This window comes from Drosophila pseudoobscura, chromosome X, assembly GCF_009870125.1.
Source record: "Drosophila pseudoobscura strain MV-25-SWS-2005 chromosome X, UCI_Dpse_MV25, whole genome shotgun sequence".
Taxonomy (NCBI): domain Eukaryota; kingdom Metazoa; phylum Arthropoda; class Insecta; order Diptera; family Drosophilidae; genus Drosophila; species Drosophila pseudoobscura.
Window position 1 is genome coordinate 59,472,213 of NC_046683.1, and position 24,112 is coordinate 59,496,324.

Here is a 24,112-nt window from a genome sequence, read left to right on the forward strand (position 1 = left end):
AAGCAGTAAGAGAGTGAGCGAACCGCAAGAGAGCGAGCAAGCAGTGAGAGAGCGAGCGTGCGAGCAGAAAGAGAGAGCGGCCGATCTGTTTGAATCTGTTCAGCTGGAATTCGGTGAATGCTTGCCCTTTGCTTGCTCCGGTACCCAGCAGATTGTTCGAATCGTTCTATCGAGCACCGCTCTACCCTTTCAGGTAACCAAACACCACCCTCCCCCCACCCCTTGCCGTGCATGGCTATCATCGCATATGTAGCAGCAGAATCGAAGAGAGTGGGGAGAGGGGAGGCGCCTAGTTTCAATTACACACGCACTTGGCAAATGTCAAAGAAAGCGGCGAGAGAGGCGTGAGAGTGGGAGAGTGGGCAAGGATGAAGACACACGCACAAAGCTTATGGGACATATGGCAAGGGCCCGTCCCTCTCCCTCACCCACTCGCACTCGCACTCCCACTCCCACTCCGTAGCCCGCTTGTTCCACATTCGCCCCTCTTTTTGCAATTGTTGCGCCTTTTATTTGTTTGCTTTCTGCTTCTGTTGTTCCTCCGCTGCCGCTGCCTCTGCCGCTGCTGTGCCTCCTGTGCACGCTCCTGCTCCTGCTTCGGCTCTTGCTGTTTGCTTGCTGCTTATTGTTGTTGTTGTTTCTGCTCTTGTTGTTATTGTTGTTGTTAGGACCGTCGTCATCGTTTCGTGTCATTGCCTTTGTTTGCTTTTGCAGCTCCCGCTCTGCCGCACTCTCACAGTCGCTCTTCCCACCCCCCTCCACCTCTCACGACCGTTCAGTGACTGCTTGCTGAGGCCTTTGCCCCCTCCTCCCCCACCCCTACAAACTCACTGTTTTACTGCTTGCTCGGTGACTGCTTGCTGCCTGCTTTTAACTGCTTGCTCAGGCCTTATTCTCTCTCTCACACACTCTCTTCGTGTTTATTTTCTTTTTATATTTTGTGCGTGGCATCCGCGTTACAGTTACGCACAAAAGCGGGAGGAGCGGAGGGGAGGGGTGGGGCGACATGGACACGGACACACGCATATGTCCCGCTCTAACCCTCTCTGCACCCTCCCCACCCCGCCCCCTCTACCATGGGCACACGGAGCACTCGTTAAAGGTAAAAATTTATTGTATCTTATTATTATTTTTTTATTGACAATACGTGACGCGTACACCAAAAACCGACAACAGCCAGCGCAAGAAAAACAATGCAAAAAACAAAAAAGGACAATCGTCTGAGCGCACGGCGTGAAGGAAGGGAGGAAGGGTTTCGGCGGCGTGGGGCAGAAAGATCCTTTCAATGGCATAAAAAGATTTCCTCCAATCGATTTCGCTCCTCGCTTTTCGCTTTTCGCATTTCGCTTTTGTTATTTTATAATTTTCGATTGTTTTGTTTTGCTGCCTTTTGCTTTCGCAGTAATTTCCCTTCCCCCACTCCGCCTGGTATCCCTTTCTTTTTTTTTGGATACCCAGCAGCGACGATCCACCGATGAAATGGAGGACCTTTCATGAATTTCGAAACTTGTAAAAGATACGGAATTCAATAAAATCGTAGTCATAATCCCGTGAATCCTTGCCCGTCCTATCCAGGATATCCCATAGTCGTCCATAGTCACTGGTGGCCCGAAATTTGTTTGTTTTTTCGCTGACTTGACGCTTTTGTTCGTCCCCGGACTGTCTGCCCGCATTCGAGGCGGCTGATAGGCGGAACTAGGACCTCGAAAACAGGACCTGTGGCGGCAGGGCCATGCGTGGCCTTTGTTCCTTTTTATGTGTGCCATTAAAAGCAGCTTAGAAGATCCTTGAGGCCTCCAGGCCTCCAGGCCTACCAGCGACAAGCGTTAATCATCATTTACGGACCCGCAAAATCGAAGATTACGGGTCTTCCTACCACCCCTCCACCCCCAACCACGAACAACAAAAATTAACTTAATCAAATCCAAATCCATTTGCCCCACCGAAAAATCAAGACGTTGCACATGCCACAAGCAGAACTTTCGCTCCCCAACGAATCAGCCGACTAGACCGACCCCTTTTGAAGTCCTTAAAGAGCAGAGAAACAATTTGCTGTTACCTTTGTTGGGGATACCCAAACCCCACCACCCACCCACCCACACGCACACACACACACAGGCAGAGGGAGGGGAGGGGGTAGTGGATTGGTCCTTGTTTTATCTACGAGGAAAAAGTTTTCCCTGCCTGATTTCCCACTTTCCACAAAATTCGCTCTCTCGCACTCGGCCCTCGGAATGCCCGGGGCCAAGTTTTTCGTTTGCTTCAATTAATTTTCATTTGTTTACTAATCTAACAAATTAAACTAACGGTTAGCTATCCCTTCTGTCTGTCGCTGTCGCTGTCTCTCCGCCCCCTCCCACCCCCTCCTCTTTCTCTTACGCTCCGTCTCTCGCTTCTCTATTGAAAGGTTTTCCGCTCTCTCAACCGTTTCGCATTTCTGTGGGTTCTCCTCTGAGCAACGGAAATTGAAAGGATTTTTCGGGACCCTTTGGGCTACGTGGGGAGTGCGAGCAGGCGCAGGAGTGGGCTTTGGTTGCGGTGGAGCAGGGGTAGGGGGCTGGGGCTGGGGCTGGGGGCTGGTGGCTGGTGGCTGGGGGATGCGTTGTCCTGACACTGCCAATTGAAATTTTAATCATCCTGATCTGTGTATAGACAGATACAGCAGCAGACAGGGCGACCAACGGATGGATGGCATGAGATTGGATTGGGTTATAGTGGGTGCAGGGGGGTGCGGGGGTTGCAGGGGGCTATAGGGGTTATGGTGGTATTTGCTTTGGGATTGATTAAACAATTTATGGTTAGTATTTCTGGAAATTGTTCTAGGATGCAGGGGGGGCGGGGCTGGTGAGAGACAGGGGCAGAGTTTCCCTAAGCGACATTTCCGGTTACAACAAGAAGACCCGCTTAAGAAGGATGCCAGAATGCTCATCCCGATGGAACTGTCTTTCGGGCAGAAGAGCTCTCTCTCTTTCTCTATAGAGAAATGCCCAACACTACAGATTTGATTCATTTGAAGCGGGAAATCGAATGACCCTAAGACAAGGCCTTGAATGGGAATGTTTTCTTAGCCCAGGGTACCAGATGGTCTTTACACGCATGCTTATGGGAGAGCGTGAGTTCTCTAAGGCAGTGGCTTCTCTAAGGTACTGGTTCTAGGGGTCTCTGCCTCTCTAAGTGGGTTCTGCCTGAGTTTTGGGGGAATTAGGCATAGGAGGACCACTATATCACTCACCTTATGAGGCTACATTCTATCATTTCCCTTGGAAAATCTCTGGCACCACGGGGTTTGCCAATTAAGGATATGCCTACAGTATTACATCTAGGAAACCTTTTAGAGTAGGTTATATCTAGCTCCATTCCGGCTTTCCTTTGAAGAACTGCGCCAAAGTAGAGTTTGGTCTCCTCCCAAGGCTACACCCCTCCCCCCCCCCCCCCCTCGATGGCTCAGGGTTCAACTGATTTCCTATCATTTTTTTTGTGGTAACCATTTCCCCCCATCGTGACCTTTACACTCCCCCTTGCTGCCTATTGTAACGCCTTCTTTTCTGGTGTTTTCCTTTTCCTCCCCGCTTTGGCTATTTTTACGCATTTCCTCGTCCACTGCCCCCCCTCCCCACCCCCAAAATGGGGCGCTGATTGGGGCTCTGGTTTTTATCCTGTGTATTTTTTATGAAAATTAATTTTTCATCAAAAATGCTACAACAAATATGGGAAAATCGTATCCCCAGAATATATATAGATCTATTTATGGCAACGACAATTCTGGCAGTTCTTGTATCTTTGAAATACTTTTAAAGGAGGCCATCAAGGGGTTAGATCAGAGATTTTTTCCTAGGACGTCTCACCGTCAATTAATTTGTCATCCAATTTCACCTTTTTGGCTGTCCCACAACCTGCTCATCCTTGAAGTCCTTGTCCTCGTTCGTTCGGACTCATCCGCGAGTGGAAATCTGTGATAAATGCCCAAATAATTGCCCGTTCAGGCTTCCCATCAGGATAAGGATCTTAAGGACCGCTTTGCCATCAAGAGAGAGAAGGGACCTGTGCATTTTGCTTCTTTTTTTTAGAGGCAATGTCCCTCGGTGGAGGGTGGGGGTTGGGGGGCCTTTGGCTTCTAGTCGCGGGCGTGTCAAATGTCGCGCCGAAAATTATACCTTCTGTCGCTCGGGAAAATATCCAAATACAGGTCTTTCCCAGCACCCTGCTGCCCCTCCCCTTGGAATCCCCCCATTCATTGTGTGGCCAGGCAAACAGCTTGGGCATTTTTCCGGCTTTTCTTTGGCGTTGACGTTGATGTTCGTTTCGTTTCGTTCGCTGTTCGTTGTTCGTTGTTTCGGCGGTTGTTCTCTTCTTGTGCTGCATACAGCCACGCCCTCCCCCCCCTTCCCAGCCTGGCAGGCCCCCCCTCTGACCATCTCCTAGTCCATTTTCCGTGGTTTTTCATGGCTTTCTGCCCGTTTTTATGTATTCAGTCTCAGTGCGCTCACTTGACTTTAATTCTTTTTTCACACGCCCACAAAAGCGGGGCCCACAACAAGCAAGGGGGAGGGGGTGGGTGTGGGGGTGGGGGCAGGGAAAGTGCAATTTCCTAACGGCTCTTAAGGTGCGGCAGAGAGAAGGCAGAAACATGGGGCACGGGCTTTGCATTCAGATGAGCAGCAGCAGCAGCAGCAGCTGAATAGGTGCGTCCTTCCTTCTCCCCCCCCCCCCCCCCCTGCCATACATGCCACATCATGCCACATGCACCTCCATCGCCGCCGCCAGCCGACATTCGAGTTGTAATTGCTCAACATGCCACACATTTCTACAATTTTATGTAGATTTAATAGCTTCCTGGGGCGCCTCCTCCTGCAACGTTCCCCTCTCCATCTTATCTCACATTTCATTTGCTTGCGTGACATTTCATTTGCCGGAGTCGGAGTCGGAGTCAGAGTCGGAGTCGGACTCGGATCCGTGTATCCCTTAACTGAGATTCCCAGATACGGAAAATTCCATTTCCACTACAGAGCGGGGGGGGCGTTTGGTCAATTCCTAACTTTGTCCCCCTCCCCCTTCCCCCGTCTGCCCCTTCCACTTTACACTTATTTAATTGATTTAAAGCCAAGTGGAGGGGGAAGGAGGGGGACGGAGGGGGAGCCTGCCACAACAGGGCATGGGAGGGTCTCTGCTTTATGATTTCCTTCCATAATTTCTTATATTTTTCCTAGATTTCTATTTTTGTGTGGAAAATCTTTTGGGTTTCTCTTTGGGAATCCAAAAAACTGTTGTCCTCAGATTTCTGTGATTTGTATCTAAGGGATGCCTGACTTTTCCTACTTTTAGGGCAGCTTCCTTAGGAATATAATGTTGAATTCCTAAGGCACCCATAGAACTCTTCCCTTGCTGTCTTTTCCAAGGATTTCGAAGCACCGAAGACCTTCTTTAAAGCCGAATTTTTACTTCGTTTTTCGTATCTACCCAGGGCTCTTCTGGCCAGCTTTCATGTAATTTTAAGCCCATATAAATTCAATCATTCATTCACGGTTTTCGTGATCCTTCTTCGTTGCTTTTAGGGGATTTCCACTGTACTCTGGCAGTCGAAAAGAATATAAAAAAGATAAAGAAAACACATTTCAAGCACAAAATATGCTTAAACATCTCATTTGGAATTTCCTTTGAACATCTACAGCGAGTCGAAGGGGTGGGGGGGCACGGGGCATGGGGATGTTGCAACATCAGCGCATACATACTCGTACATCAAATATGAATTCGTTTTTGGCATTCCAAGCCATTTCCTACACTTTCCTCTGGCGTTTCGTTTCGCCCATATTCCTGTTCCCATTTCCTCACTCCGCGCCCCGCACTCCCCTTCCCTGCCACTTTTCGCCGCTTTTCTCTGCCTTTCCTGTAGCTACAGCTATTAAGTATCTGTCAGATACTTTGGTGCACATTTTGCATCTTTTGCTTGTAATTGTATGCAGTTCCCATTGCACCAGCAGCGGCACCAGCAGCGGCAGCTATTCCGCATATGAAATTGGAAGTCCACCCCCCCCGGCCTCTCCTGCTGCCATCCTTCCAACTTCTAAGCAGTTGATGGAGTATCCGTATCCCCACTCGAGTGGCGGGGAGGGGCGGGGGGAAAGTGGAGCGCCACTAAAAGTAGTTTGCCAAGAATTGTCGCGGATTGCTGATGAGGCAAGGCACTGGAGTTCGTTTTATATGGGATAAAGGCGATTGAGGACTGTGGATTGGGGGGCGTGGCCGTGGCTGGGTGGGGGCGGGAATGCAAATGCAGATGCAAATGCCGATGCTGAATGGGGCAAAGTGGCGGTGGCAATCGGGTATAGAGGGGTTGTACATTTGGTTGCCCGGCAATTGACGATGTTGCACATTGACTGCCATGCAATTTTCTATACTACATTGCCCCCACGCCCCTGCTTTCGCTTTCTGAGGCTTTTCTTCGGCTGCTGCTGCTGCTTTTCCCTTGATTTGCTGAAGAGCAAATCCAACAATCCGCAAAGTTGTAGCCACAGATGCCATTGTGGCTGTAGCTTTAGCTCTAGCTCTGTTGTATCTTTCAGTACTTCTAATTGTATCTGTATCTTTGAGTAGTTCCAGCCAAAGCTGTATCTTCTCAGTGTGCCTTATGGTTTTTATTTGTCCAACTCTTCCACTCTCCCCCTCTCCACCCCTCTCTCTCCTTCATGCGATTGTTTGTCTTGTGTGGCTGTGGTGGGGAGGGAGGGGGAATGGATTTTTCAAACAAATTGCAAATCATTGCCTAACAATAGCACCCACCCCCCTCACCCCGTCGACCGCACTCTGCTGCATCTGTACTTCGTATCTGTATCTGTGTATCTGCATCTCCATTCTCATTCCCATTCTCCATGCGTATGTGTGTGTGTGTGTGTGTGTCTATGTCATTTGTGGGTTTGTGGATCTCCAAAACCGCAATGACAGTGATTTAGTTTTTGGCTCCGAGTCTATTACATGGTCTATGCTGTGGCCAAACGGGGGGCCCAGAGAGAACTGCAGAGAGAGAGTTGCTCTCGCCCCCAGACCAAGGTTAATGCTTTAATTTTCCCAACTTTTAGCTCCTGCCATTTGTCAGTGGGTTGGGGGCGGCAGGCGGCAACAGAGACCTCCTCAAAAAAGAGTTCCACAAACTTAAATTACATTTAAAAATTTCTCTCTTTTGCTGTTGTTGTTGTTGCTGCAGAAGGATCTATTTACGTTTGTGATTTGTCAAATGTTCCCGCTTTTCCTTTTAGGTTTTCCATTCGCCTTTTGGCCCGCCCCAAAGTTAATTTGCCGACAGTTTAGAGAACCAAACAACTTTGGAGAAAGCAAAAGTGGAAAAGGACACCCTAGCAGCACCGGCACCGGCACCAGCAGGATTTAGAACTGGAGCATTCTATTCAATTGAAATTCCAGGAAAAAAAAAAAATATAAGAAAAAAATTGTGTCCCAGAGATTTGTTTGCCTTTGTTTGGTTGGCATTTTATTATTTGTTTGTTTGTCGGAGAAGTTTTCCGTTTTCTGTGCCACTTAGCATCAGCAGGGAGGCTGCTGGGTGTATGAATAAAAAATATCTATAGAACAGAACAGCACAGCACAGATTTGAGAACATGAAATTCCAAGAGGAAAATTATCCCAGAGATTTGTTGGCTTTTCCAAAAGTTTTCGACCACTTAAAGGATGAGAATATACATACATATATTCTATTTTTTGAGTCTAAAGAATAGCTCCTTCAGAGCGGAAACAATTGTTGAAAAGGGAATCTAAACAACAAAAAAAAACCCCCCCATCAACATTTCTTGAATTTTCGAAAAAACTTTCTCTTGGGTTTCTGCCTTCATTTTTCGATAATTTAAGCAGAAAACCAAAAGTTTATTGCATTTTGGAGCACATTTACATAAATGAAAGATATAATGTTTTCTATTTTTTTTCCATGTTTTTTCTATATTTTGTGTGCACTTCAAATAAATGAAAATAATATAACATTAAACAACAAAAAATATTCACTGAAGAGTATTTGACAAAAAAAACAAGAAAAATATGCCGTTGCCATTATTTTTTTTTTAATGACTGTAAATATATTTTCATCACAAAATTTCTGGTGTTTTTTTTCTGTAGTTTTCTTTAGTTTGTTTTTTACTGCATTTACTGCCAGGAGTTTTCTTTGAGTTCTTTGAGCATTTGTCGAGTGTTTGAGCATCCATTGACCCACAAAAAAAAAAGCGGAAAAAAATGGTTCGAAGGAAGTGCCGCAAAAAGTATGCTGCAGGGGAAAATACTCGCATCTAAGGCTTTCATTTGTGTTTGACTTTTGCACGAAACTTACTTGCGGTGAGGGAGGGGGGCTTGCCTCGAATTGTGGCACTATCGCACAGACACACACTGTTTAGACACTTTTGTGATATTTGTTTGATGTTTGATTGTTGCAATTTAATTTAAAGCTGCGACTTGTTGCACGACAAACAGACACACACGCGACACGTAGCAGCACTGCTTGGGGTCCTTTGATAAACGACCCACCTTTTTGGGTGGCGACTCGCGTTTGAAAGTGTAACGGTAATGCGGGAGCGTGGCAGAGCGTGCAACACGTTGTTGACACAAAGACCGTCGAAAGTAGAATGAAGACTAATGATGGCCACGCACACGCGACGACTGATAACTGTGGCACTGGCCGTGCGGCAGAGGCAGAGGCAGTGGCAGAGGCCGAGGCAGAGACAGAGCCCGAGCACTAGCAGGGGCCCTGCAGCAGCGGGTGGGTGGCAGCGCTTCAAGAAACGAATGGAAAACGAAACTCGAACGAAAGGCAAAGGCGCTCGCCTCGCCTCGCCTCGCCACGCCACGCCGCGCTCTCTGCTAACGAGGCGAGCGCCCCCCACCCCCACAGACAATTGAGCTATCAACTGTTTCATTGCCCATTCGTTCCGCCTTTCAGCTCTCTTCGTCGCTCGGGTTGTTTGTTTGCGCGAGGGCTCGGCTCGGCGCGGCGCGGCTCGGCTCGTTTCGCTTTCAGTTTCCGGCCCGCCGCTTGGTCTAGTTTCGCTCGGAGCAGGCGCAGCTGCGTGGGAACTCTCTCTTCGACGGACTCTCTCTTTCCATTTAGGTTTCAACTTGGACTTCAATTGCTGTCTCTTAAATGCAGTTTGGCTATCATTTTTATTACCACTAATATTTTGATTTCTGGTTCCTATTTTTCCATATTTTTCTCAAGATTTTCCTGCTTTTCCCTTTTCTCTTTCGTTTTGCATTCATCTCTCATTCTCTTTACTGCAAGTGTTGGACGTTCAATTGCTTTCAACCTGCTTTCAATCCGCTTTCAACTGCCTCTCAATCGCTGCACTCGAACTTTTCTTTCAATCCGCTCTCTTTACTGCACTTGTTGGTCCCTGCTCTTGCTGGCAATTTTTGCAGTTGCTCTCTTTCGGTTTACTTGTTGGTCTGGGAGCTGTGCTCTTCGGGTCCCAGGTCCGTTGTTGATGTTCCATTTCAGTTTGTTTCCCTGCCTGTTGTTCCATTTACCACTTACCGTTGCCTTTAAAGCACTTCCTGCTCTCCTTTTTGGCTTAAATTGTGCATGTCCTATTCTGTTCGGACCTGTTTCTATCCCGTCCCGTCCCGTCCCGTCCCGTGCCGAGCCCGCTCTCTTCTCTCTTCCAGTCTCCTCTCTTTTCTACTGTTCTGTAATTGTTGCTGTTTATTTCATGCGTTTTTGTTGTGGTGTGCTGCGCAACAGGTTCACTTCGCTGCCCGCTGCCTCTGCCCGCTGCCCGCTGCCGCTGCCGCCACTGTTGCTGACTCTGTCGCTGCTGCTCTCCCTGTCTCTGTCCCTCTTCTGCCTTTGACTATTTTTATTTCCCTTTTTTGTTGCGCCTTTTCCCTGGCTCGTTTGTTGTTTATTTGCAGGATTGTTCTTGTCGCTGGTTTTTGTGTTTTTTTTCCCCTCTTGTTTTTTCTTGCTTTTTCTTGCATATGCAAATACAAGAACCGTTTTATGCTAGCTTTGACTTTGACTTCGGCACTGCTTTGACGCTGGCTTTGATTCTGCTTTGACTCTGCTCTGCCGTGATACCCTTTGCCGAGGGTATTACGATTTTGATAGACAGTTTGCTACATATGGAAAAACATAACGTTACTTTTGGTCCCATAAGTGTGTCTACATACAATACTTATAGGAAAAAAAGGCCCTGCAGAGTTTACAGAGAATAACAGAAAACTGTATTTATCTTTATGTAATACTAGTCTACTGCGCTCGAATTCCTGGCTGAAACACAAGCCGACCGAGGAACGCCGCTGCATTACGCGTTAAACGTTTAAGGCGGTACCTTTGTATAAAAAAACCTTCTTATTGGTTTATGATAACCTCTAATATTCAATCGGTTGTCTATAACCCACAGCTACCTTATATGTATACGAATGATCAACCAGGGTATCAAAAGCCTCGACTACTCCGATCATAGAATGTTTTGAGTTACTGTTTTCCCTTGCCTTCTATGCTTTTCTTTGGTTTTCTTTCTGCTTGTCTGCCCTGCCCACACACACACACACACACACGCACACCAGCTGGAACATGTGCTTGTGTATTCGTGTATAAATAAATTTGCATATAATTGTTTGCATGTTGAGTGCCTTTTAATTGATTTTATTGGTTTTACAAGCACTGCACACGGCAGAAACAGCAACAACAACAACAACAATTCTCTCTCTCTCTCTCTCTCTCTCTCTCTCTCTCTCTCTCTGGTAAGCTCTCTCTCTTTCCGCCTGCTGCTTCTATCTTGTATCTGGCATCTGCATCTGTGGAGCCGCCTGCGGCACACAATTTATTTACTTGTACGGTAAGCCACTTTTGGCATGCACCACCCAACGACCCCCGCCCCCCCACCGCCATCCCCCCTCCACAAACGATCCCCAAAAACCCAGAATTAACAAGGCCTCGTATCTCCATCTGACTTTGTTTGTCCATCTGTATCTATGTATGTGTGTGTCTGTGTGTGCGTGTGTGTGTGTGTGCGTGTATAAATTATGCCATTTATAAGCTGCATATTTTATGGGTCGCAGGTCGTAAATTGTTCGAACAGAACCCCCCCCCCCCCCCCACCCTCCAGGTCAAACCCCCGTTATGATTGCAAAAATCGATCGATAGTTTTTACTGCATTATTACACCCAATTTTTGGAATGCAAATCAAAAATTGGCTTTAATTTAAACAAAACCGAAAATTAAACGAATTTTCATGAATTTATTTGAATGGGATTAATTTTTAAGTGTTTCTATTAAATTGATATGTTTCCATATTTGGAACCGTTTAATGTTTTAATTTTACTTTAATTTCCATATGAACTTACGGCGTGATTTCCCCTCTAAGCCCAATGCAAAAAAGGTTCAGAATTTCAATGAAATTTCTTGAAATTCTTTATAAAAAAAAATGTCCCTAATTCTGGCAGCGAAAAAGTATTTTGTTCCAAGAAATGTTTGCCTATTTTTATCTTTAATAAATTTCCACATTAAAGCTCTTAAATTCTTCTACAAAAATTTTCCAAATTTTTGATCTGTGAAAATGTGAAAAATTTAATTTCCAGCAGGCAAACGTAAACATAAAATACAACTGTAATTAAGTGCGACGGAAATATGCCAAAAAAAAAAAAAAAAAAAGAGAGAAGAGACCAGAAAAAAAGCAAAGAAATGGTTGCCAGGGTTGCCAGGGCTGCCGCCCCCACCTCGGTGGTCTGTCAGGGCTGCCGCCCCACCGCACTCGTCCGTCAGGGCTGCCTGCTGTGGCTGTAGCTAATCAAAAACTGCGATTCATTGCCGCAGTACAAGAAGCAGATGAAGAAACAGAAGCAGAAACAAGGAGATGAACTGTGGGCCAAAGCAGAAAGAAAGACAAGAAAGAAAGCAAACAGCAAACGACTTCTGCCAGTGACAGCCACTAGAGGGCGCTGGGCGTGACAGAGATTCGGGCGGCAGCCACAGAGAGAGAAGAAGAGCCTCCCACCCCTAGAAATGGGTGTCAATGACTGGGTCTCTGGCAGTCAGTCCTCGGAAGGTGATAATAATCAGTTGGCAGTTTTAACAAGACACACACGCACTGGCACACGCCCCACGCCCCCACGCCACACCATGCCACATGCCACACACACACACCATCTCATGCACATGGACGGGAAAGAAAAAAAGAACCAACAAAACAAAAACTGTCGACGCTGCCTCCATGGTAATCCATCTTCACAATGGTTGCTCTTGGACACCAGTTATCTATCCATCCACAGTCTCTGCTCCTGCTCCTGCTGCCTCGCCTCCTCTTTGGGCACTAAATCCAGCAGTAAAGAAACTAGATACAAATATCTTTAGCCCTGGCTTTGATACGAGTATCTCCATGCCTTTGGCCTCTGCTGTAATTATAGTGGCAGCTTATAGTACCGGCATCAGTGGTGCCTGGCCCCACATGCCCTACTGCCAAACTGCCACTTGCCACTTTCCCCACACGCCCCCATACTACCCCACACTCCCCCCCACTCCCTATTTTCCCATTTCCGTCTCCTGCCATTGACAAGTCCAAGTTCCAAGCTCCAAACAGCAGGGGGACAGGGGGCACAGCCCGGGCAGTGAGCATATCAAGTGAACTGCCCAAAACACACACACGAGCACATAAAATGCACACACACGCACACACACACACACTCATCGGGCGGAGAAACACTCAAGAAAGGAACGAGGAGGTAAAGGACAGGGGGACAGGGGCACCCAGGACCCAGGACCGTAAAGCAGTCACATGTGTCCTCTCTCTCTCGATGTTCGTAAAGTTGATTCATTCATTGCCGAAATTTATATGACCCCGGGACCAGCAGCAGAGATTTTCAGTGCGCGACTCCCCCTCCACCCCTCCACCCCCTACCCAAACACTGCCCACGCCCCCAAAGAAAACTATGATGTGGGATGAGGCCCCAAATGGGAATGCGGATGCGTATGATGGGGCGAATGATGATGATATGCCACTGACAATGACGGTTGCCCGTCTCCGTCTCCGTCTCCCAGTACCAAATGCTGGCTAATGTCGCCCGCTCGCTGTGCCGCAAACCCAGACACCGCGTGGGGCAGCTGCTACTACTCAGTGGGGCAGCGGCAGCGGCAGTGGCAGTGGCAGTGACACTCCTGCTTCTGTTAGCCAAATGATTTATCTCACAGCGGGCTTCGAACAGAAGTGTCCATCCTGTTTGGGGGCCTACTGTACGGCGGAATACCAATTAGATGGTCTAATGCTGGCAAGCAGGAGGCAAGCAGTTCGGGAAATCTGTCCAAGCGATTCCCATGAATCGATAAATAATCGTTAAACCGATAATCAGTCTTCGAATGATGGCTTAGAGCAGAAAATAGCTGTAATCGACATGCTATCGATTATTGTTAGCTCAAGAAATCTGCCCAAGCGATTCCCATGAATCGATAAATAATCGTTAAACCGATAATCAGTCTTTGAATGATGGTTTAGAGCAGAAATAGCTTTTATAGCAGAAAAGAGCTCCAAACGATATGTTATCGATTATTTGTAGCTACAAAGGGAAGTTCGGAGTACATTTATCGATCAATTTCGATCATTTTTATAAGTAATATCGATAGTTTTCGATAATTTAGATAATTTGGTATATTTTTCGATAATTATCGATGGCATAAAAGTGTAGATCTTAGGCCCCCCTCCCCCGGGTTACCGGCCAACTAATTTTTCTGCATTGCCTTCTTCCGTTTGCGATCGAACGCCTTCAGCTCGGCATCGGTGGGCCGATGCTCGCTGTAGCGGTCCACCCAGGCGTCGGCTATCTTGAAGAACTTCTTGGGATCGTTCCGATACTCGTTGGCCATGTCCACGCTCCAGGCATTGTCCGGCTGCGGGTCGTTGATGGTGGCCAGCAGGCAGTTGAGCACCGACTCGATGCGGGAGGTGGGCAGCCAGTGCTCGGTCTCGAGGATCGGCAGGCACACCTGTCCGCGCTCGTTCACATTCGGATGGTAGATCTTGGTGTTGATGTGGAGCCGTGGCGGCTTGAACGGATACTGCTGCGGGAAGTCGATCTCCAGCTTGTAGGCCCCCTTGTCGTACGGCGGACTGACGGGCAACAGCAGGCCGTACCACTTGAAGATGTTATTGGGCTCCACCTCCAGGCAGCGGAGCTGCGGCAGCTTCGTATCCTCCATCATGAGCTTAAGCTCCTTCTGCATCCGCTTGGGCCCATCCATGATGGGCTCCTCCTGCTTGGCCATGCTGCTTTCGGGGCCTGCTCTCCGGTTTCTTCCAGCTGTATCTCAAAGTGTGAAATGTTCTCTCCGTTTCGGGAGCTGCTTACTGAAGGGATTTCGTTAACGTTTTCGGCACAGGCTACTGGGGACGGAGAGGGGGAGGGGGACGCAGAGGGGGACGGGGGCGAGTTCTAGTCGAATGTATGGCACAAAAATCCTTTCACATTCGACATTAATCCCCGAAATAGCCGGCTAGAGTCCGCCGTCGCGGCCGTCGCTGACGTCGACAGGCACTGACAGCAGCACATTAGGATCAAACGCGAATGTGGCATGAGGCAAGGAAAAGCCAAAGCCAAAGCCAAAGCCAAAGCCATGCCAGTGTAGTAGCCAGAGGCAATACCCTCTCACAAATGAAAAGCCGTTTTATGGCCAAGTTGCAGGGTTTTCGGTGTCGTCCTGCCACTGTTCCTTGGCCCCTGCCACTGTCGCTGCCCTTGCCACTGCGATGGCATATTTAGAGCGGAGATTTCATAAGCCTCGTGACATGTGAGTGGCATGTCTGGTCGAATAGAATGGTTTGCTGGCTTGCTGCTTGCTGAATGATGAGATTGCCATTGACATTTTAGTTTTCAATTAGTTGCCTGCGGCACTGAGGCACCTCCTTCCAACTCTTCTTAGCAGTTATGCCCCTTGGGAGCTGTCGTTTCGGTTTCGACTGAATTTTCCGCTTCTCATGGCTCATAAATATGTAAAAATCAAGAGCAAACAGAGACACAGCTCTCAAAAGGCCCCCCCCCCCAGGCCGCCGACTCACCTTTTCCTTTGGCATTCGCCAGATAACAACAAAAAAAAAAAAAGAAACCCAAGTAAATATCAAAATATATACGACAGTCGACGGGCGTTTCGGGGGGGGGTGCGTGTGTGTGTTTAATTATTTATACGCCTGCGATGCTGTAATGCTGCGATGTCATCGTCATGTAAATGAAACCAACAAGAAGGCCCCCACGTGCCGCGGAGCGCCATTCCTTGGCAACAACATGGGGGCTAAAACATCGCCTACCACGCATAATTATAACAACATTCGCCCTAACTCCCTCCCTCCCTCCCCTCTCTGTCTCTCTTGTTCATTGTATCTTTCGTCAGGGTCGATGTACATTCACGTGTGATTGATGGCTGGCCAATTCATGTCCTTTGCTGTTTCAGCAGCTGTCTCTCCAAAGACCAAAAGGTGCTCAACACTGAGGTTAGCAAAAGATACATCTGTAGCTTGGCATTGATTTGTTTCAATCAACGAAATTTAAGTGTTTAATGCCAATGGGCTTGAGGTAGGCAAGGCAGCCTGAAGATTGTATTTACAATACACGATTCCCTGGGTTCTTTGGGCGCCTTGAAAGATGTTTTGAAACCATTCTACGCCAGATACTTTTAGTCGTGGGTTCTAGGGCAATTTCCTGATCCAAAGTAGACGATCCACAGGGTCCCAGAGGTTCACACCAAAGTGTAATCTATGGATGGGGGCTATGCCGTTGTATCTTTCAACCCTGCAGTGGCTATTTTTGGTCTCCTCTTTAAGCCCTCTCTTTGACTTCTTCCCCCAGAAAGGAACCCTCTGAAATGTAGTCATCGTTGATTTTGGTTCCTTTTCGCTGCTTAAATCACAGTTAGCCTGCCGTCAAATGCCTGCTGGGCTCCTCTAATCGATAGTTTTTCCATAGTTAGCAAATGCCCAAAAATTTCCCCGTCCCCACAATGTGGCGGCGACATGATAGATGCCTCCTCATCAGAAAAGGAGAGACGAACAGCCAAGGCGTCTGACAGCTCAGCTGGTAGCCTCCTCGCCCCCCGCCCCCCCTTAGGGTGGGGTGTCCTAAGTGGTGGGTGGGGGGGGGAGTGGCTGGGTGGCTGGTGGCTGGTGGGTGGTGGGTGTATGACCCATCCATCGCAGCAGTTGCCGTTGTCGTCGCCATACTTTTAGCATAAACAGCCGGAAGCGGAAATGTTGATGACGCTCGCCCGTCGCTTGGCGGCGCTTTGCTCTTTCGCTCTTCTGATATATCTGATGTTTGTCTCTCTCTGTGTGTGTCTGTGTGTGTGTGTGCCCCACCCACATCTCTGGCTACTCATCCGTACTCCTTCCTCCTCATCTCCACCGCATTTTGTGTCATTTGTTTAGCTGTCATTGCCGGCGTATTGCCGCTGACAGCTCTCTGACTCTCTCTCCCTTTCTGTGTGGGGGGGCAACATGGCGCCAAGATTCAAAGGGGGCCGGAGGGGCGGCTGCATCAGTTCTATGAGAAATCACCCAAAAATTAGCCATTGCCGCGCGGCATTAAATCTAATCTGATCCGATTTTCTATTACCAATTGCCGCAGCTCCTGCTGTGAGGATTGGGCTTTTCTCTTTCACCCACGCCCATTCCCCTTTCTCCATGTGACTTTCTCGCTATCTCTATCTATGCCGCTGTGTCTCTGTCTCTGTCTGTGTGTGTGTGTGTTTTATCTCAATTTGCCTTGGGCTGTCTGTCTCTGTCTCTGTCTCACTCCTTTTGTTTGTTTGTTTGTTTGTTTGTTTGTGCACTTTAATCTTTTTATCGTACTCTAACACTTTCGTTGACTTTCGTGCCTTTTGTTCTCTCATTTGGGGTCCCTTATTAGCCCCCCCCCCCCCCCGATCTGCCCCCTAAAAAAGGCGCGAAAAATGTCGCGTGCTGATTTGTCCTTTTTTTCTTTTTTGCCGTTTCCGCAAGGCCTGTCATCGACCTTTTGGCTGGGCTACGGGGGCGGGGCAGAGGAAACCCTTGTCCAGAGATCTGTCTATCGCTGGGGCGGGGCGAAAGGATAGATGGCATGATAAACAGAGAGCGAGAGAGAGGGGTAGAGGGGGAGAGCGACAGCCTGATATATGATGCGATTAACGTGGAAGGTCCTTAATTGATTTCGTATGTCCTTTTGCAGGACTGCAGGACCCGAAACCAATGGGGAAATGCAGGCAGGGAAGGAGTTTGCATCCCAAGAGTTGTCGTCACTCTTGTCGTTGCCACAAATTTAAAATTAATTAAGCGTCGGCTTATCAAAAACCAAATGGAGGCAAGAGCCACTCATGCAGGCATTAAACATTACACACATGCAACATGCAACAGATTATTTATGTGCCAGGGGCGGGGGGCAGCGGGGGGTAGCAGGGAGGCACGAAACGATATCGTCATCGTTGCCCCATCATCATCATTGTGCCGCTCGGCCCCACTCCGCGCCGCATGCGATGATGTGTGGCACGTTGCCATAGTATAATATTAAATTACATTCGAAGTAAATAAAAGCGAAATGCAGCCACACAGAGACAGAGAGACACAGAGAGAGACAGGGAGAGAGAGAGGGAGGGGGTCGCTGTTGTGCCTCACTGTGTGTGTGTGGCATATGGGTACAGTCGCCCAGCAGCCCTGCCACAAAAGCCTCCTACAATCCCCAAAACCCCTCCATAACTTCCACTCCGCCGAGGCCTGTGGCCGCCATAGGCGCAGGACCAGCATATCCTGCGAGCAGGGCTGACGATTTCTGTGGAACTAGTTCCGGTTTGGTAGGAACCCCAGAACAAACGGAAAATCCCCGCTAAGATGTTCCAAAACAGAACTACTGAATATGTTCTTGGAACTAGTTCCTTTACACCTCTGGAACTAGTTCCCCTGGAAGTTGGACCCTCATAAAACGATTCCACAGAATGCCTTGTTGGAACCACTGCTTAGATGTTCCAAAACAGAACTACTGAATGTGTTCTTGGAACTAGTTCCGTTACACCAATATTCCCTACTGCAAGCGTCTCTGGAACTAGTTCCACTGGGAATCCACAGAATGCCTTGTTGGAACCACTGAATGTTCTCTCGAAACGATCTCCCATGGAACTTGGAACCCCGCTGGAACTAGTTCCGCAGCCCTCGCGCGCAGCTCTCTCTGTATCCATGGCTTCATTCGGAGTCTACTTTGTCATAAATAATGCAAACTGAAGCAGCAACAGCGGCAGCCTCCCGCCCATTGCGAATCCGAGCCCCATCTTTAGCCCATTGGAGCCGCCCGGCCCCGAGTCCCGCCCCCCGCCCATTCCATGCAGACAGCCCCCCCTCGTGCTCGTCGTTCTCATCGTTTGCTCGCGGGCATTACTCAATATGCAGTTAGCTGCTGCTGCACTCAAACGTGCTGCAATTACGAGGCTCCGTTCCGCACCGAACCGTAGCTACTGCCAACCTGAGCCTTGTGGCGCCACCCCCCCCTCCCCCCACTCTGCCTCTGCCTCCGCCTCCGTGCAGCTCTCTGGCAGCGTTTTTGCAGCAACGTCATTTGTACTTAATGACTTTTCAACGTCGTGTGCGTGCAACATCAGTTTTCTTGAGGCTTTTTTTGGGGGCGGGATGCAACAGAGGGTGAGGGGCGGGGAGGAGCTGTTGCGCTCGTTCGTTGTTCGCTCATTTGCTTATTGCATTAAAGGGTGGGTAGGGGGAGGGGGAGGGGGGGGACGGGTGGGGGGCAGGTAAACCGGAAGGCGAGCCATAAATAAAACACGCACGAAGCCTACGTGCTGCGTGCCATGCGGGCACCTGTTGCCACCTGTTTTTGGGCCCACGTTTAATTGCAAAACAAGTTGCCCCGCAGGCGGGAGGGGGCAAACCACAGAAAGATGGCCCAAATGTACCCTAAAGAAAGGGCATGTCTTGGTCTTGGGCTTAAGCCAAATCACACACACACATCAAAGAAAAGCCTAAAAGACGGCGGTGGGGAGGGAAAATCGCTGCTTATGCATCGGCTATTCGTTCGAGAGAGGCCTGAAGGACCAGCACAGAAGAGGGAAAGAGACAGAGAGGTGGGGGAGGGAGAGAGTGGTCGCAATGAGGGGTGTTCCACCCTTTGGACAGCAGCAAAATTATTATTCTCCGGCGATGCTTGAGGCTGGAGGCCTGAGGCTTGCGGATTTCTTTCCCAAAAATGATTTAAAATCATTCTTTTGACAGCTCACAAAACATTCCCCAGTTCGTTTTTAAATGGTTTGTGTATCGGTGTATCTGTGTGTGTGTGTGTATCTGTGTGCGTGTGTTTTAGGGCCATTAAAGGGGCAACAAAATAAGGGAGAAAAAAAAAAATGAAATTCAATAAGCGTGATTTGGATAGCCAACCGAACCGTACCGAATCCTGACTGGTCAAAGGCAAGCCACCCCCAGCCCCACCCCCACCCCCCCACTGATTTGGGGATGCCAATAAATCAAAGGCTGCCCAGCAAAAAGGTTGCGCGGCTGCCATCTGTAGACTACTCTCTCCTTTCTCTCCTTACGCCTTTGGAGAACGAGATACTCATTCAATGTTTGTGTGGCACACACTTGTGGCACACACACACACACACGGGGGGAAGAGGGAGGACTTTCTTGAACAACTTTTCGGTTTCTTTTTTGGTGGCAATTAAGTTCTCAACTTTCCGTAAATATCTACAAGGAATTGTATGCCTTGCTTTGTTGCCGCTCTTTAAAGCAGCAAACTTTTGGCAGGGACTGTGTTTATATATTACGGATTATTCCCATATTAATTGCCTTTGGTTGAGGGGCGTGAAGGGCGTGAAGGGCCACCCCTTTTCATAATTGGATTTTCACACACTTTTACGCCTAGACCCCCTCCCCCCCACACCCTGGGCACCGTGCAACATCTGAAAACTTGCCACACAATTCAATAAAATGAATGCCAGGCCAGGCCACGAGTGTAGTGTTTGACCAGAAGAGGCCAGGCCAAGGGTCGGAGCCAGGGATTGTGTGGAGAGAGAGAGACACGGAGAGAGAGGGAGGGAGAGGGGGAGAGAGAGAGTGCAAAGCTGGTAAGCGGCTTAAAGTTGTAGAAAGTTTTTCTAAACGCATTCGCGTCACCAAAGGCGGCGCCAAAGTTATGAGTGGCGCACACAAAGGCGCAGCCCTGTGTCCGTGTGTCCGTGTGTGTGTGTGTGTGTGTGTGTGTGCAGCTGATCTCGCCTTGGTGGAGGCTGGAGGCGCCACAAAGAGCGACAACAAGCGCTCCAACAAGTGCTGGCAGCGTGTCGTCATGGCATAGAATGAGGCATGGCCATGGGCATGGGCCTGAGGCATGTGGAACGAGGCATGTAAAAGGATTATGTACGCTTAATATCCATTGATGAGAGGTCCATGTCCACATAATGCCATGTCTCCAAGCAGCTGAAGTGCTGAAGAGCTGAAGAGCTAAGGATTCGTCGTGCCAGACAGCCAGCCGCCAGATAGTTGCAAGCCGAAACAGCTGCCACATTCCCACAGCCACCCCCCTTCCCTCCGCCCAAGGTCAGTTCGAGGCCTAATTACAGATGCAGCACTGCCCCCCAACCCCCCTCCAATCCACGAAACAAAAACAAATTTCACTTTCGGCAACTTTATGCAAATATCTCCGGTGGCAAGTCGCAGAACATACGGCACGGGGCACTGTAATGAATATTTACGAGTCTGAGTCGAGCCGGGGTGGTCGGGGTGGTCCACGGGGCAGTTGCACGTGCAAAATCTGTGAAAATTTCCCACACACGAAGCGGCACGGCACGGCACGGCACGGAGCCGAAAAGAAAGCGGCAAGAAATTGCCTTCACTCGAAATTTCGAAAAATTTACGCTCGAAATATTACCGGCGGAGGAAAATTCTCATTTAATTATGAACTGTTAAAGGCCTAGGCGAAAAGGCATGGGCGGGGCAGAGGGCTTTGCACTCCCCTTTAGATAATTAAAAGTGAAAGGTGTGTTGCAAGCACGGGGTGGAGTGGTGTGGGGTGGGGTGGGTTTTGGGCGGCACAATTGCAGCTCGGGGGTAATCAAAAATGTATCTTTTCTTGCCAAACGGCAGAGAGTCGACTTACCCCGAAAGCCCGGACACAGGACCTTTTTGTGTGCAGGAAACTCCGTGCCGACAGACAGACAATGCCAATGCCGCCCGGGAGTCGTTAAGAGCGGGAGTCGCGTCGAAACGAGTCGAGTAGAGCACTGCAATGAAAATGTGTGGAAAAGCATTTACTTAAATTAGATTTCTGTATCATAGTCGGGCTCGGGAGGGGGTGTGCGGTGCCGGGCGGGCACTAAGTGAGGGTATTACGGTCTCTGTTTATCGACTATCAAGTGCAAGTTGCCGGCTGTTGGGCAGGGGCACCGTACATTGCTGAGATCTGAGATAGTATCTGAGGCTTAAGGTCCCTCATTTCGATTAGGATTCATTGATTGGTTCTAAAATATCGATTAGGGGCATTTAAAAGCGATTGTTATAGTTTTATATTCGATACATTCCTTATATTCCTGCATTTCATAATAAAAGCTATCGATATTTATCGATAAACTATCATTTTTTTTGCTCAGATGACATCGTATTGAATTCTAGTTATCAATATGTATAGTTATCGGCATAGATATATCTGAGATAGTACTCGAGGTTTCAATTCCATCAATTCCATCATTTCGATGTCGATTCATCGATTATGGACAGTTAAAAGCGATTTTTGTAGTAATATATTCGATATATTCCTTGCCAGTGCATTTCATGATCGAAGCTATCGATATTTATCGTTAAACTATCATTTCTTTTGTTCAGATGACATCGGATTGAATTCTAGCTATCGGTTGGCACAGTTATCGACATAGATATATTTCAGATAGTACTCGAGATTTCAGTTCCATCATTTCGATGTAGATTAATCGATTATGGATGATTAAAAGCGATTTTTGTAGTAATATATTCGATGTATTCCTTGCCAGTGCATTTCATGATCGAAGCTATTGATATTTATCGTCAAACTATAATTATTTTGCTCATATAACAGCCGATTCAATTCTAGTTATCGATATGCACAGTAATCGATCTAGATATATCGATACACAAATTTATCCCACACAAATACCACCCGTTTCAAACTCCGTTTCGGAATATCAAAGTTTACCTAACGATATATATCGATTAATTGATTATTTTGTGCTCCAGACTTCCATCGATTGTATCTTTATCTCAAATCTTTATCTATCTTTATCCACTTGAAACAAATCAGGTTAGAGAAAGAGAGAGTCCTCCAATTAATAGTCCTCTGCAGCTCTCTCCGCCCGAGAAAACTACTTAATTTCGCGGAAAGAAAGCCGGAGAGCATACATACTTCCTCTATGTTTCTTCTATAATTGAATGATATTGTTGCAGCTGCACCAAAGAAAAGCGCCGTGTCATTGTAGCTGTCGTTGCTCCTCTGTCCCTGCCCCTGCCCCTGTCCCCGCCACTGTCTCTGAAGGCGGGCGAGTCCTTTCGTCCTCTATTTGAAATGATTTCTCATTGCCTTTAAGTTGGAAAATCCCCAGAGTAAGCTGCTCATATTTACAAAATGTCTAATGAAAATATTTTTCAAATCCAACCCCCCCCCCCAGCCGCTACCCCCCTCCCCAGCCGCCACACCCCTCCCCGCCCTCACTCCCGTTTTAGAACAGCGGCAAAACTTGCTTGGGAAAAAAATCAAATTAGTTGCATGAATGGCGCTGGCAAATGCGCTCTCTGGCTGCGGATTATGGGGGCGTGGCAGCTATATAGAAAGAACCGTAAGCACACTTTCAACGGCAACGGCAATGGGTTTTTTTTTCGGTATTTGTCTGCAGCTGGAGCTGCAACTGGAGCCCGGCATGGAGCAGGGGGGACTGGGGGGGTGAGGGGGTAGGGACTCTGTAGCTCCAAGGATGCTTTTATGTGATTCATGGAGCCAAGAGAGCCAGTAGATGGTGCTCCATGTTTGTGTGCTAATTGCCAGGGACCAGGGGACGGGGGCCAGATGTGCAGGGGGGGGGGGGGGAGCGATGGCTGGGGGGTTGGTAGTCAAGGAGCTTATCAGAAAATTCTTATCGCATTACTTACTTATGCCGTTTACTTAGGTTATTTGTCATAATTATCCTGCAATCCAAGGAGAGAAAGATTAATTTTCCAAATGTGACTCTTAGTCTCCCCCCCTCCCCCCCTCTCCCCTATCGAGCTCCCCATTGAAAGAGAGAGGGAGAGAGAGTGAGGGCATTGCAAATTGATGTCCTTTGGCCCCGCTCGAAACCTGTATCTCACACATGGCATGGGCACAGGGGCCTAGGGCCAAGGGGCAAGGAGCCCCTCCCCAAGGAATCTCGAAATCTCGACTTTTAACTCTTCTCGCAAGCTGCCGCTCTGAATGCTGCATGAGAGAGTCGGAGTGCAACAGCAACAAAAAAAAATCAGATATTGCATTTAAAATAGAGAGAAAGCAGGGAGCACAAAGCGCACGACTGAGTAGATGAGCATAACAGCAGAAGGACGGAAGGACGAAGGACAGCAGGACGAAAGGACAGGACTGGAAGCCGAAGAGGCAAGAGTGGAGGGGCAAAAAAACAGAGCAAATCGCGACACACATCCACACGCAAAAAAAAACACAAACAAAAATCGTGAAAAATCGAGAAAAATCCAAAGAAAACTGCAGCAAAAAACGAGGCAGGTTAGAGGAAAGTAAGCCTTGGCTTTGGATACCCTTGCAGAACCAAATGCTGCCACGATCTGGGGTAGAGCCTGCTGATCTGAGGGAAAACAACTGCCAGAAAATCTCAAGAGAAGAGGGAAAGACACAGGGCCGTTACATCCTTGGACAGAGCGAGATGGGTATATGGATTCCGTGTGGAAAGAAATCGAAGAGCAAAATTCGTAATACCCCCTGCAAAGGGCATACAAAAAAAAACAAGCATTCAGGGGTTAGGGGCGTGGGGGGCGTGGAGGTTACGTTCTGGGGGGGGGGCACAAAAAACTGTATCAAGTAACTGAGCCGCGCCAAGCGGCAACCATAGTGAAAATGCAACTGTGCGGAAAACTGTGCGAACATTTTCATTTTCAATGCAGCTACAGCT

At 48.2% G+C, this 24,112-nt stretch overlaps 2 protein-coding genes across 5 annotated transcripts in view; both read right to left on the bottom strand.

The window, feature by feature from the left end:
- The window catches only part of Con (leucine rich repeat protein connectin), a 119,529-nt gene that overhangs the window by 36,861 nt on the left and 58,556 nt on the right, over positions 1-24,112 (bottom strand). For 2 of the 4 annotated variants that reach the window (XM_033382786.1, XM_033382784.1), the window contains exon 2: positions 21,094-21,217. The gene's annotated coding sequence lies outside the window, so the exon portion shown is untranslated. Of the gene's footprint in view, positions 1-8,323; positions 8,694-21,093; positions 21,218-24,112 lie in introns of those variants that run through there. The other 2 variants (XM_033382787.1, XM_033382785.1) reach the window with 1 other exon arrangement.
- Positions 13,601-14,361, bottom strand: LOC6900073 (ubiquitin-conjugating enzyme E2 L5). The gene has a single exon (XM_002135401.3). It carries the CDS (start codon positions 14,240-14,242, stop codon positions 13,700-13,702), a length of 543 nt encoding a protein of 180 aa, XP_002135437.3. The 5' UTR covers positions 14,243-14,361; the 3' UTR covers positions 13,601-13,699.

Excerpts from the sequence above, each read along its gene's own strand:
- LOC6900073 (XM_002135401.3), bottom strand. The coding sequence starts at position 14,242 with ATGGCCAAGCAGGAGGAGCCCATCATGGATGGGCCCAAGCGGATGCAG.